The sequence below is a fragment of the Puma concolor genome, chromosome D1, assembly GCF_028749965.1.
Source record: "Puma concolor isolate L17-30 chromosome D1, mPumCon1.1.hap2, whole genome shotgun sequence".
Classification (NCBI taxonomy): Eukaryota; Metazoa; Chordata; class Mammalia; order Carnivora; family Felidae; genus Puma; species Puma concolor.
In genome coordinates this window covers 66,741,401-66,754,931 of record NC_141676.1, presented here as the reverse complement: position 1 = coordinate 66,754,931, position 13,531 = coordinate 66,741,401, and the positions used below count along the sequence as shown (strand labels likewise).

General features: G+C 40.0%; 1 protein-coding gene across 6 annotated transcripts in view; it reads left to right on the top strand.

Annotated features, from left to right (window-relative positions):
- PRCP (prolylcarboxypeptidase) overlaps positions 1-13,531 on the top strand; it is a 140,906-nt gene that overhangs the window by 109 nt on the left and 127,266 nt on the right. For 4 of the 6 annotated variants that reach the window (XM_025928077.2, XR_015241130.1, XR_015241128.1 and 1 more), the window contains one exon: positions 1,033-1,214. In XM_025928077.2, coding sequence (XP_025783862.1) covers positions 1,047-1,214 — 168 coding nt within the window. In that variant the 5' untranslated portion in view covers positions 1,033-1,046. Of the gene's footprint in view, positions 1-15; positions 563-1,032; positions 1,215-13,531 lie in introns of those variants that run through there. The other 2 variants (XM_086678442.1, XM_086678443.1) reach the window with 2 other exon arrangements.

Sequence of the window (13,531 nt, the reverse complement as noted above, 5' to 3'; positions counted from 1 at the left end):
TCGAATTGCGAGTAGAGAGACAGGGTTTGGCGAATGTTCTTCCCTGACTGGTGGGGTAGGGGCACAGTCTATAAAGCTGGTTTGGGGGGTAGCATAGGAATCTCAGGAAAGGGTGGTAGCGCCTCTCCAATCGGGGTTCAGCAGGGTGACTGGAAGGAGGAGTGGTAGCTGGCCGAAAGGGGTTGGCGGCGCGGTGAAGACGGAAGGGAGGCTACCCGGAGCCGGGAGAAGAAAGGGGGGCGTATCCTGGGAGAAGGGCCCAGGACCAAGCGGGATTCGGGGGCTACCTGGGCGACTCCCGTTATGGGATGAGTTATTTGGGCAACATAGAAATTTGGGTGATTCATGAACAGAGAGTACCACAGGAGGTGGTTGGCTAACATACTGGAAGTGGGTGCAAGGAGCCAGACCGAGTGGTCTGCGAAGCTGTGCTCCATTGCCTCCTGAGTCACCCAGTGCAAGTCCCCACACTTCTCGGAGTTTCAGTTTCTTCGTCTGTAAATGGGAGTAGTAATCATACAGGACACACAAGATTGCTGCGCTGCTTGAGTTAAATGAGTTGGTATGTGTGCCATTATGCCTAGCGATAATAGTGACATGTAAAGAACGCTCAATAAATTGTCATGGTAGCTATTATTATTACCATTATATGGGGTTTGCTGAGGGCAAGGGGTGTGGCAGTGGAATTGAGGCAGACAGGGCATGGCAGAGAAAGGTGGGCTTGGGGAGCGCTCAAGGAAAGGATGGGATTCCGGCAGTCAGGTAGGAGGGGTCCTGAGATGGTAAGGGCAGACTTGGAGTGTGATCGCAATTAAGGTGGACTCTAAAGAGAGAGACTGCACGGGAGGAAAATAGAAAAGTTGCGGCACCTTCTGGGACGCGGGCGGTGTGGTTTAGGTTACCAGGTTTGGGCTGTGTTGCTGTGGGGCAGAGTGGCTTTGGGTTTCACGGGGGAGGAGCCCATCTGCGGTGGGTGGAGCTTAGGACTCTAGCTCCCCGCATTTGCTGGTCTCGCTCCCACTCACTCTGCAGCTGCCACCCTGGCCATGGGGCGCCACACTGTCCTGCTCCTGCTCCTGGCTTTCCTGACGCTTCGGGAGGTCATCCCCGTACCGCTGGCCCTGAGGGCCCTCAGCAATCTGCACAGGTCAGCCAGCTTCACATCCCGCCCTGCTGTACCCACGAAGTACACGGTTCACTACCTCCAACAGAAGGTAAGGCGAGGCGGGGCGGGCGTGGTAGAACACTGGGGCTTCCCAGTCCCCCTGGGGCTTCCCAGGTCACCGGGCCTAACCCACCCCAGCTGAGGCACCGGAGCCCACCCACAGTTTCAGACCCCTGGTGCCTAGGACTTGTCTAATCTTGGGCTCACAGTTTCCAGAGGGTGGCACCAAGCCCCAGTTCTGTTTAAAATCTCTTCTCCCATTACCAGTACTTTAATATCAGCTCTGGCTCCCCACTCTCTTCCGTAATTTGACTTCCCATCAAATTAAAATTATTTAATGCCAACTCTGGCTCCTACTGGTAGTGACAACCATCCTTTGTCCCAATGCCGCCGTTAAGTACACACTTCCAATATCTTATTAGATAATATTTAGTATTCAGCGTAAAACACCAGTCTGTCATCTCATCCTCAGCTCAAAGTTGATTTTGTAGCCCTTTTGTTGAGAGTTGTTAACCTTTCCTTGGTGGCACAGTCCTTTAAGTATCTGACTCTTGATTTCAGCTCAGGTCATGATCTCAGGTTTGAGATGGAGCCCCACATCGGGCACTGTGCTGACAGCGTGAGCCTGCTTGGGATTCTCTGTTTCATTCTTTCTCTTTCTGCTCCTCCCCCACTCTCAAAATAAACTTAAAAAAAAAAAGGTTTTTAACTTTTCCTATTTTCCATAAGACTGAACATTTATGTAACCCATACTTGTAAAGGAAGTTGTAGAGTTATGTCAGGATTTGACGGTCAGCATGGGGCTGGGGGGTGGCATTTATATGGTTCTGAAGATTGAGTTTAAAGTAGGCTTGATGCCTTTGTGTTGGCTGAAGCATGAGGCACTCTACAAGTCTGGATGGAAAAGTACATCCTGTATGAAATGACAGGATCCCTTACAATTCTCTATTTCTGGGGGCCTGTGTAAAGGTAGGCAAAGATTTGGGAAAGTTTTAGATTAGAAAGAATGCAAGAGTCTGAGGTTTGGCTTTTGGAGTAGCATAGATCAGCATTCCACTCTGCTAGCTCCGTGACCTTGGGAAGGATACAGTACCTCTCTGAACCCAGTTTCTTGATCTGGGGCTTTGGTGATGGTTGAATGAAAACAGATAACATGTCCCTAGCAGAATATCAGACCACGAGTAGACACTTTTTAAAGTTCGGCTTATTGACCTGTGTGAATTTTAATAGGAATTTGGGATAGAAGGGGTGCATGAATTTGTAACTGATAAGAAATGACTTTTAACCCGGAAATTTAAATTAGAGTTTCTGAGGAAGAGAAAGCATTTCAATTTCAGCAGCGACACCAGGAAACGGGCCTTTTTCTCAAGCAGCTCATTTAAATTCACTCTCTAGGCTATGACTTCCTCATTTACAAATTGAGCGGTTTGAACAAGGAATGACATGTTACACACTGTATTGAGCAAAATTTATGACTCTTTGGGAAGCTATCTCAGAGAGGTGGTAGGTGAAGGCCCAAGTGAGAGTGCTCCAGTAACCTCTCTCTCCCCGAACTCTTTGAGCCTGAACTTTATGCTTTGGTGTGTTTTATATATTTGTATTTTATATACGACTATTTGCAGAGTTTTATCAGTAAAGTAAAATTGAAGGGAAACTATTGGAATGAGGGTGTCTGAAATCTCTTTAAAAATGATGAAAAAGAGAACTAGCAGCTGAAAAGGAACAAAAGGTGGGAGAGACCAAATGATCTGTGAGCACTTAATTTATATTCCTTCATTATAGATTACTTTTTTGACCACTTTACTGTTTAGAAACATAATTTAAGATCAATTCTTTTTCCATTCTTGGTGGCTTGCAAAATCTGTTTGGCTTTACTCAGCCACCTTTGCCCTCTGGCTTAGCTTGTATTTTAGGACACAGATCCCACATGTTTATTTATTACTATAATAATAATATCCATTACATAAGTTCCAATTGAATTTTATTTCATTTTTTGGAGAAAACTTCCACATATGTATTTATTGCATAATAATAGTTATAGTAGTTACCAATTCTGGACTGTAGATTTTTAGTTGGGACTTACCATGTCTGTATAAACTCAACTTGATTTTTTTTTTTTTTTTAGTTAGAGCACATGAAATATTTTTATGCCTTTTATTTTTTTCTTTTTTCAAGTTTTTATTTAAATTCCAGATGGTTAACATACAGAGTAATTTTAGTTTCAGTGTGCTTTTATGCCTTTTAAAAATAAATGTTATTATTATAACTGTAAGGCTCAGTTTTTATTCAAGGCTTAATTTTTATAAAACCTTGTAATGATTTTCTTTATCTGTAGTTATATCTGTCCAGTTGACAAAGCTATTCCCAGCTATCCTTATATGAACATAAGCTCCATTTATGGTCTGGGTAAAAACGCCTTAGGGGAGGCCTTTTCCTCTCCTTTGCCCCCCAACACACACATATACTTTTAGCAACATAGAATGTAGACTCACTTGAATTTTACAGTGGTTAAAAATTCTATCTGGCATACCATGTCTCTTCTCCTAAAGTTAAACTCATACCTGTATCCCAACTGAAATGTCCCCTCTTCTGTGAAGTGTTCTTGACTTTAGGACAACTTAGTTGATCTTTTTTCGCTCTGCAGACTTATTATTTTGGTGTGTCCCCCATACCTAGATAGCACACTCTAGTACCCAGAGGAGCCCATAAAAATTATAAAGTACAAAATACATATTTGTGGAGGGAGTGAATGAATGACTATCCAAAAAAGCCTAAACAAGGCAAAGTCTGTCATCATTTAATTGACACAAATCACTTATTTTTATTTTCATCTTTTACTTCTATTCTTTACTAATTATTTTTTCTTTTCTTTCAGAGTCTTCAAATGTTGTTGATTTAGTAGGAATATTTGATTTCTCTTATCTGAAGTAACTGAATCGGGAGACCAGAGAAAGGATAGTACCTCACTTGGTCACATCCAGGCTTTGGGCACATGCGTGATGCCAGTGTTGTAAGGGACTCCTTGGAATCCATGGCTTGTGTTTACAATGTTTCCCTACTTCTCATTATTCTTCATCTCTCACCCAAGCCTGTCACAGTAGAATTTGAGTACTGAGAGCATTTTACTATGTGATGTACTGGGAAAAGGGAATGGGTCCTTTGAGGCTCTCATTTTCCTCAGTGGTGACTTAGGAAACAGTATTCATTGTATTAATCAGACTTCTCTACAGAAACAGAACCAATAGAATGTGTCTGTGTGTGTCTGTGTGTCTCTCTTTTCACAGAGATTGATTTATTTTAAGGAATTAGCTCATGTGATTATGAAGGCCTGGTAAGTTCAAAATCTACAGGGGAGGCTGGCAGGCTGGACACCCAGAGAAGAGTTGCAATTTGAGACCAAAGAGCCTACTTGTATAATTCCTTCTTGCTCAGGAGAGGTCAGTCTTTTTTTTTTTTTTTTTTTTGCTATTCAGGCCCTCACCTGGTTGGATGAGGTCCACCGACATTATGGAGGGTAAATCTGCTTTATTCAAAGTCCAGTGATTTAAATGTTAATCCTGTCCAAAAATATACCATCATAGAAACATCCAGAATATCTGGACCCTATAGCCCAGCCAAGTTGACATGTAAAATTAACCATCACTTCTACCAAGGTTGTTTTGAGGGCCAGATATGGTAACCCATGAAAGCACATGCACAGTGCCTAGAATACGGTAGGAACTTAAGGAAAGTAATAGAGTAGTGCTGGTTTCTTCCCCACTCTGTCCTAAAACCACACTCTCATAGTATTATCATTTCAGATTGATCCAAATGCATGACCATTGTGGTCATGCCTCTTCTAGAAATTTAGTGGTCAGTCATCTATACTCAACTATTCCTATTTACTGACCAGTGTTTATGTTAGAATTCTGCATCTTCATGCAGCATTAAGCTCATGGCCACTGACTTCTGCAAGGCCTTCACACAGCTCCTTCCTTGCCTGCTGTGAGGTAATCCCATCAGTGGGCTGAGCTATTTTTATTTGTGTTACAGCTTTACTTTCAGTTCCTACTCCAGGTTCTCCTTTCCCACTCATGTCACGGTGGCCCTAATGTCTAGTAAAATATTGCTCTTTTCCTCCTCTTCTTTTTAGTTTTTGCCCTCTTCTCTTCTTATTATTAATTGGTTCATCTGTTGATAGTTTTCCCCTTGCGGCCTGGACCACATGTCACAAATATTATATGAACTGATTTCTGTTTTTAGTCATGGAATCAATGCCAGAAGTGGTCTTAGAGATCATGTCGTCCATCCCTTAGATATGATGAAGTAACCTTGATCTAAATTATGGAGAGTCAGGAACTTGATAGAGATCGAATACCATACAAGTTTGAGAACAAATTCTGTTTCTCTGAGCATCTATTTTTATAATCAGCAAGATGGGGATAATTATATTATTCATCTCACAGATTTGTTGTGAAATGAGCTAGTATGTGTAAAGAGCTTAAATAGCACAGTTTATATCACTTCACTCAATAAATGGTAAATATTTTTATTTTATCTTGTGGTTTCTTAATGCATGTGGCTTTAATCTACCCCCTCTCCACACAGAATATTTAAATCATCACTTAGCATACCTAAAGTAGTTATTTTGTAAAATATGAAAATCTGTATGAACTTTTCAGTTACACAATAGTAATATATGCCTTTTTATCTGTGAGATATAATTTAATACACTTAGAAATAAGGCAAAGAAATTAACTCTTTCCTTGTTTGAAACAATTTTCTTTTACATAAGACTGATAACGGAAAGCATATAAGCTATTTCTATTATTTTTTTCCTGTTCTATTTTGTGTTTTGGTAAATTGTGGAGGGGACAATATGACAGTGAATGCATTATTTTAGGTGTTTCAAGTATCTTCTCTTTTTGATACTAATACTAAATCTAACACTATCTTTCTAATAGCTCTCAATGTTTGACTAGTTAATGCTAAAATGTAATTTCAGTAAAAATTAATTTTAAGGTTTTGCTCTGTCATATTTATGTCCCTCTGCAGCATATTACAAGGACTTTAAGTACTTAAACATTTTCAAAGTTTGGGTTCTAGTATCAACCAGACTTGTTACTAACTCATATAATGACCTGGGACAAGTTGCTTACCTCTAGATCTCAGTGTAAGGTCTCTTATGTAAGATAAGAGGATTCCATATGCAATCTGTGATACATGTGTCATTCTGTTCACTGAGTGCCTCCTGTCTGTATGGCCCTATATCAGGATCAGTGGGGATTTGAATATAGGTTGTGTTTTTTACCCTTGGCATTAATTGCATTTGGCACAGCAGACATGAACAATTTTTCCATCTGAACTTTGAATTAGACACAGACTCATATAAAGGGTTTTTTTAAATTAAAACTACTTAGCTCTATGGGGCACCTGGGTGGCTCATTCGGTTGAGCGTCTGACTTCAGCTCAGGTCATGACCTCGCTGTCTGTGAATTTGGGCCCCACATCGGGCTCTGTGCTGACAGCTCAGAGCCTGGAGCCTGTTTTAGATTCTGTGTTTCCCTCTCTCTCTGCCCCTCCCCCACTCACGCTCTGTCTCTGAAAAATGAACAAACCTTAAAAAAAAATTTTTTTTTAATTACTTAGGTCTACAATTAACACAGTATTTATAACATAGAACACTATATTTATGATTTTGAAGTTTGCTTGGTTATGGGTGGATTGGAGAAGAAAGAAGAATCATAGGGAAGAAGAATACTTTGATGATATGTCTTATTTGTCTTCATATTCCTAGTGCATTGCACAGTGCCATCTACATAATAGTTCTTTTTTTTTAATGTTTATTTGTTTATTTGTTTTTGGGGGGAGGGCAACAGCAGGGGGAAGTAGAGAGAGAATCCCAAGCAGGCTCCATGCTATCACCATGGATCCCAATGTGGGGCTTGAACCCACAAGTCATGAGATCATGACCTGAGTTGGAATCAAGAGTTGGATGCTTAACTGATGAGCCACCCAGGTGTGCCTACATAATAGTTCTTAATAAAAATTTTCTTTGAATGGAAAAAATTGGCTAAAAATTAAAATGAATAAGGAGTAAGAGGAGGGAGAATAAAATGAAATCTGCAGTATATAAATGTCTAATGCACTGATAATACTAGTAATCTGCTACTGTTGATTGAAAACTTTATATGCCCTTGGTTTTTTGTTTTTGATTTTTTAAAGTTTATTTATTTATTTTGAGAGAGAAAGAGAGAGCGTAAGCAGGGAAGGGGCAGAAAGAGAGGGAGAGAGAATCCCAAGCAGGGTCCACACTGTCAACACAGAACCCAATATGGGGCTCTAACTCATGAACTGTGAGATCATGACTTAAGCAGAAATCATGAGTTGGACACTCAACCGACCGAGCCACCCAGGTGCCCCTTATATGCCTTAGGTTTTGAGTACTTAATAGACATTCATTTATTTAATTTCTATAGCAGTCCTATGAGGTAGATGCTATTATTATTCCACTTTATAGGTGAGAGAATGATCATACAGAAATGTTGAGTTACATGTTCAAGATGCACTGTCCCATTTTGTTTTTCTGAAAATAAACTCTAATGAGTTTCTAGTTCTAAAGTAAATGTTATAACCTTGCTTGTTATACTAGGTGGGATAGGATAGGTTATGCTGCTGTAGCAGAACTCCAAAAATTTAGTGACTTAACCCCCCGAAAATTTATTACTCAAATTGTATTTCCATTGGGGTGAGCAGAGGGTTCCCTTATTACATTCACTTCAAGACTAAAGGACTTATGGAAGCTTCCTCTCAACATATACTTTCATGATCACCATAGCAGTGGAAAAAGAACATGAAATGATAATAAATGTTCCAGTCTGGAAATGGCACATTCATTTCATAATTCATTGGCCCAAACAGACTACATTGCTGCATCTGAGGACAGGGTGGGGACACAAAAAATACTGATTCTGGAGTGCCTAGAAGGAGAAACAGCACTAATGACTACCATACTCATTCAGTCTCTTACCCACCCACCCATCCACCTACTCACTGTTCGTCTAATTCCTTTTATATGTCAGGCACTGGACTAGGTCCCAGGAAGGCAGAGATGATTATATCCTGGAAGACCTCACATACTTGTTGGCCATTGCAGTCATACATACTTAAGCTTGTATCTGAAAAATATGGAAAAGGACTAATACATTTGTAATGTAGATTACTTCAAAAAGTCCCTGAAGTAAGGCGGGTCTACTTAATATTTTCTTGCTCAACTTACCCTTATCATGATAGTTCACTGACCTGATGTATATATACATTGGAGCATGTAGTAAATAAAGGAATTTATTTATTCATACTGTCATTCAGTAATTGAAAAAGATTGTTTTGCCTGTTTTTTTCATAATAAAGGAAACAAAATTGATATAGAGATTTATGTAAAAAATCTGATGTATGCTTTGTAAGTGTTCATCAAAGGGACAGTTTTGCATTGACAGTGTGTATGTGATTGGGGTGTTTATAAAATTTGTTTTTTTTTAAATATTTTTTATTATGATTCACAATTTAAGAAGAGTCATAGTTGTTTATGAGCGGTGAATGAATAAACATTTATTGATTGTCTTCTCTGGGCCAGGTATTATTTTAAACTCTGTTATATCCTACTTTTAATTATTACAATCACTTTTAAAAATAAATACTTTTTTGTGGGGCGCCTGGGTGGCTCGGTCGGTTGAGTGTCCGACTTCGGCTCAGGTCATGATCTCACAGTTCGTGGGTTCGAGCCCCGCATCAGGCTCTGTGCTGACCGCTTGCTCAGAGCCTGGAGCCTGCTTCAGATTCTGTGTCTCCTACTCTCTCTGCCCCTCCCTCGTTCACACTTTGTCTCACTCTGTTTCTCAAAAATAAATAAATGTAAAAAAAAAAAATTAAAAAAAAATAAAAATTAAAAAAAAATAAAAATAAATACTTTTTTAAAGTTATTTATTTATTTTGAGACAGAAAGAGAGAACATGCAGAGGAGGGGCAGAGAGACGGGGGTAGAGAATCCCAAGCTGGCTCTGCTAACAGCACAGTCGGACTCAGTCTCATGAACCATGAGATCATTCAATCTTTACAACAACCCTGTGAGGTAGATATCATGCTCAGTTTTAGAGGTGAAACTAGGAAGGTTCAGAAAAATCAAAAGAAGAAATATTCAAAATATCCCACTTTTCAATTTGCTGGTTTCTCAATCCCAAATTGTAAATGATTTATTATATATCCATAAAAGGGAATATTATTGTCTCTTGAAAGTGGTGGCCTTGAAGTATATCTGGTAGTGTGGGGAGATGTTCATCAATTAATGATAAGTGAAAAAAGCAACATAGAAAACTTGAATGTACAATGTGTTTCCAAATTCATTTACTCAATTTTTGTTAAGTTCCTACTTTTTGTAAGGCTCTTCTAGGCACTGGGGGAAGAGCATTCAAGGCATAGAAAAGAGTAAGTACAAAAACCCTAAGGTAGGTGTGTGCCTGGTGGGAACAACTACAAGGAGGCCAGTATGGCTGGAAAGATGTACCCAAGGAGAGAATAGTAGGGGATGAAGATAGTGAAGAGGAAAGAGAACATAAATACTTCACTAGCAGAGAAGGAAAGTAAATGGACTAGGAAAATGCAGTGTGATGCAGGCAGCTTTGAAGCCTCATACATATTAGACCATTTGACAGGCTGTGTGTTTCTCTAGCTACATTTACTTTCTTGGGTATGAGTGAGAAGTTGGTGGAAAGTTCTTTTTAGCCAGGATTATCCTTTTGCCAAATCAGTAAAAGAAAGTCAGAGAGAGACATGGGGACCGAGGGGCATATGCAAGGGAGTAATTTACTCATTGACCATGAAATTTAAGCCAAGTCAGAAAGGGAGTGAGGATGGGGTGAGGGACAGTAAAAGGTAGATTATATGAGGTTGAAGGTCCTCCTTGCTTCCTGCAGTGCTCCCTCTACTGTAGTCCCTATGGGTCACATTAATCACATCTCCTCCCATCAAGCCACTTTTCTGCTCAGAGCCTGCAATGATTCCTTATTGTTTGCTTTATTTAGAATAAAATCCTGTAGCATTCAAGGCCTTCCACCTTGTGACCCCAACCCACCTTTCCAGTGTGTTAATCTATTCTTCACACACGCTCATTCTTTTCCTGTTTCCTTGCTTTAGCCCATATTGTTCCTTTGGCCTGGAGTACCTTTCCCAATGCTGTCCCTGCTTTACCAATCCCATCCATTTTTTAAGCCCCATCTCAGATACTGTCTGCCTCCTCCATGAGACATTTCTTAATATCCTGGAAAGTGTGTGAAAGTCAAATCTTTGTTTGTACTTCTCTCATGGCATGTGTCTTATTCTAGCCTTGCTTTAAAATCTTTTGTATCCTTGTCTTACTCCGTTTTTAAAGCAGAAATTCTGTCTTGTATCCATAGTCCTCTATAGAATGCTGCCCATAGTTTTACATAGTTTTTATAGTTTTATAGAGTATCATTTTTACAAATGCTTGTTGAATCTGTATCTTTCTCCCTCTCCCTTTTCCTGCTTCTCTACCTATTGAGGTAAGGGAGGGGTGTGTGTGTGTGTGTGTGTGTGTGTGTGTGTGTGTGTGTGTGTGTGTGTGTGTGCAGGGAGGGAAACAGTATAGAAACTTGATTCTCAACTCTCTAAATCCTTTTGGGAAACATTATAGAATGCCAGGCAAATAAAAACAGGCCCACTTCTTCACATTCTCTTATTTTCACGATCTGGAAGCTGTAGCTAGTTATCTGTACTGACCCTTCTTATATATGTACAGAGAAAGAATAGTGGGAGGGAGTGCAGCAATTTCTGTTTGCTCTTTCCGTTGTGTATGGGTGAGGGCCAGGGAAAGGGTAGAGGATGAAGACATTAGGAAAAATGTCCCCCTAAAGCTTACTTCTGTGGCAATTCTATACTGCCCATATTTATTAGAGAGCTAAGGTAAAAGGCAGTACTTTTTATGATTTGGGTTTGCATTTGCAAAAAGAAGCCAATTAGCTATGTGTATTTGTAAATCCATACTTTCTATTACATATGTGTCAGTTCTAGGTTGCCACTCAGTGCTGTACCTGAAGAGGATCAGCTGTTGTGTCTCTGTCAAGCTCACAATGTTCTCTTTCCTGTTGCTCATGTTGTGGGGTCTGCCCACATGGGTTAGGAAAAGGCAGATTTATTAAAGTACAGTTTCCTTAGGAGCTTTCCCTGAGCAGCTCTTCAAATTGGTTGTATGATACAGGGAAATATCATTCTGTTATAGCAGACAGGATATCTAACATTTATATAGTAAAACAGCACAGTTGTATGTTCATTCAGAAACATTTACTGGCTCTTCCTATGTGCCACGTGTCGTGTTAATAAATGGGGATAAGTGGAAAGCAAAGACAGACCTCATGAAGTTTACAGGTTAGTGGGAAAAAACACAATAACAAGTAATTACAAGTGGGACAACACATGCTTTAAGGAAGTAATTTGCTGTGGGATCTACGATGGAGTCCTGAGTCCTGAGTCTTGGGTGTTAGAGAAACCTATAGGCAGCTATAGTATCAAAGCAGAGACTGGGAAGCTGAGCAGGAGTTAGCCAGAAGAAGGGAGATGATTGAGATTTCTGTCCAGGTAGAGGGTGTATCATGTACAAGATCCTAAAATAGAAAAGAGCAGTGTATGTTGGAGGAACTGAAAGTTCAGTAAGACTGGGAGAGGCAAGAGGTTGGCCCTCAACAGTGTGAGGTCAGTATTGTCACTATTTCCATTTGCACACGCATGGTATGGGTATTCCTTCTCTGAATCTGTCATTGACTTTAAGAATATAACTTGGTGTTGAAGTGGTAAGGGGCAAAGCACTGCTCTGCTGACCAGAGTAAATGCATTCACCTTGTGACAGATACTGCATAAGTGTTCTTTTTTTGTTGTTGTTATTTCTTTATTTATTATATGAAATTTATTGTCAAATTAGTTTCCATACAACATCCAGTGCTCATCCCAAAAGAAACATAAGTGTTCTTAATATATTTATCTTCCACCTTGCAAGGAGGTACTGCCTTTCTTTTTATAGAGAAATAAAGGGCTCAGAGGTAAAGTAATATGTCTGTGATCACATAGCTAATAAGTGGTAGTACCAGGATTTAAACTGAGCTCTGTTGAAATCAGAGCTCTTGATCGATGTTGTTTCTGTACTAACTGTATTTCTGGAATAGACAGAAGTTTGTGTAACTCATGGCCTTAATTAGAGATAGTGTGGAAGTCACATTAAAAAAATTTTTTTAATGTTTATTTATTTTTGAGAGAGACAGTGTGAGTGGGGGAGGGGCAGAGAGAGAGAGGGAGACAGAGGATCTGAAGCAGGCTCTGAGCTCTCAGCACAGAGATAATGACCTGAGCAGATATGATAACTAACTGAGACACCCAGGTGCCCTGGCGGTCACATTTGTTAAGGAAATCTAGATTAAACAGTAATAAAGTAGAATAAAAGGAATCTTAATTCTCTAGCACTAGGTTGGTTAATTTTGGAGAGAAAAAAAATCATAATGGAGGTTTTAATAATACAGAACTTTCTTCTGACTTGGCTTTTGTGTTACAGAAAGAATACTTTTACATGAATGGGCTTTAAATAAATGAACCATGTTAACAGGAGAAGGGAACTATGAAACCTTCTAAGATATAGACTGTGAGGTATTTGTGGGTGGCTCTATACATTCTAGACTAAAGGATGTTAAGAGACCTCCACTGATGATCCCAAAAAAGGTACTATCCAAGGAAATAAAGGAGGAGACTAAAGTGGTAGGTCAGGAGTGAGGTCACTGCTTTAGAAATTGTCCCTATAAATTTGTACAGTTTACCCTAATTCCATTAAGGAAGCCTCCTTTTTAAGCTTTCCCAACAGTCTGTGTACAAAATTGGCCTTGGAGTATGTTGAAGTTCACGTAAATGTTCCTCATCTATGCTGCATGGACTGGTCACTGCTATATATTCATCTTCTACTCCACTTGAATGTTCCTCTCTTTTCCAGTAACTCAAAGGAACAGAGGTCACCCTTTGGCACTTGGCTTTTGAAAGTCTTCCTTGATTAGAAATTCAAATTCAGGGCTGCCTGGGTTGATTGAGCATCTGATTCTTGATTTCGTCTGGGGTCATTTCGTCCCAGGGTTGTGGGATTGAATCCCGCTCTGGGCTCTATGCTGAGCTTAGAGCCTGCTTGGAGTTCTCTATCTGTCTCTCTCTGTCTCCCTCTCACTTTGCCCCTCTCTTCTGCTGTGCTTTCTCTAAAATAAAATAAAAGAGGGCACCTGGGTAGCTCAGTCGTTTGAGTGTCCAACTCTGGCTTAGGTCATGATCTCATGGTTCGTGGGTTCAAGC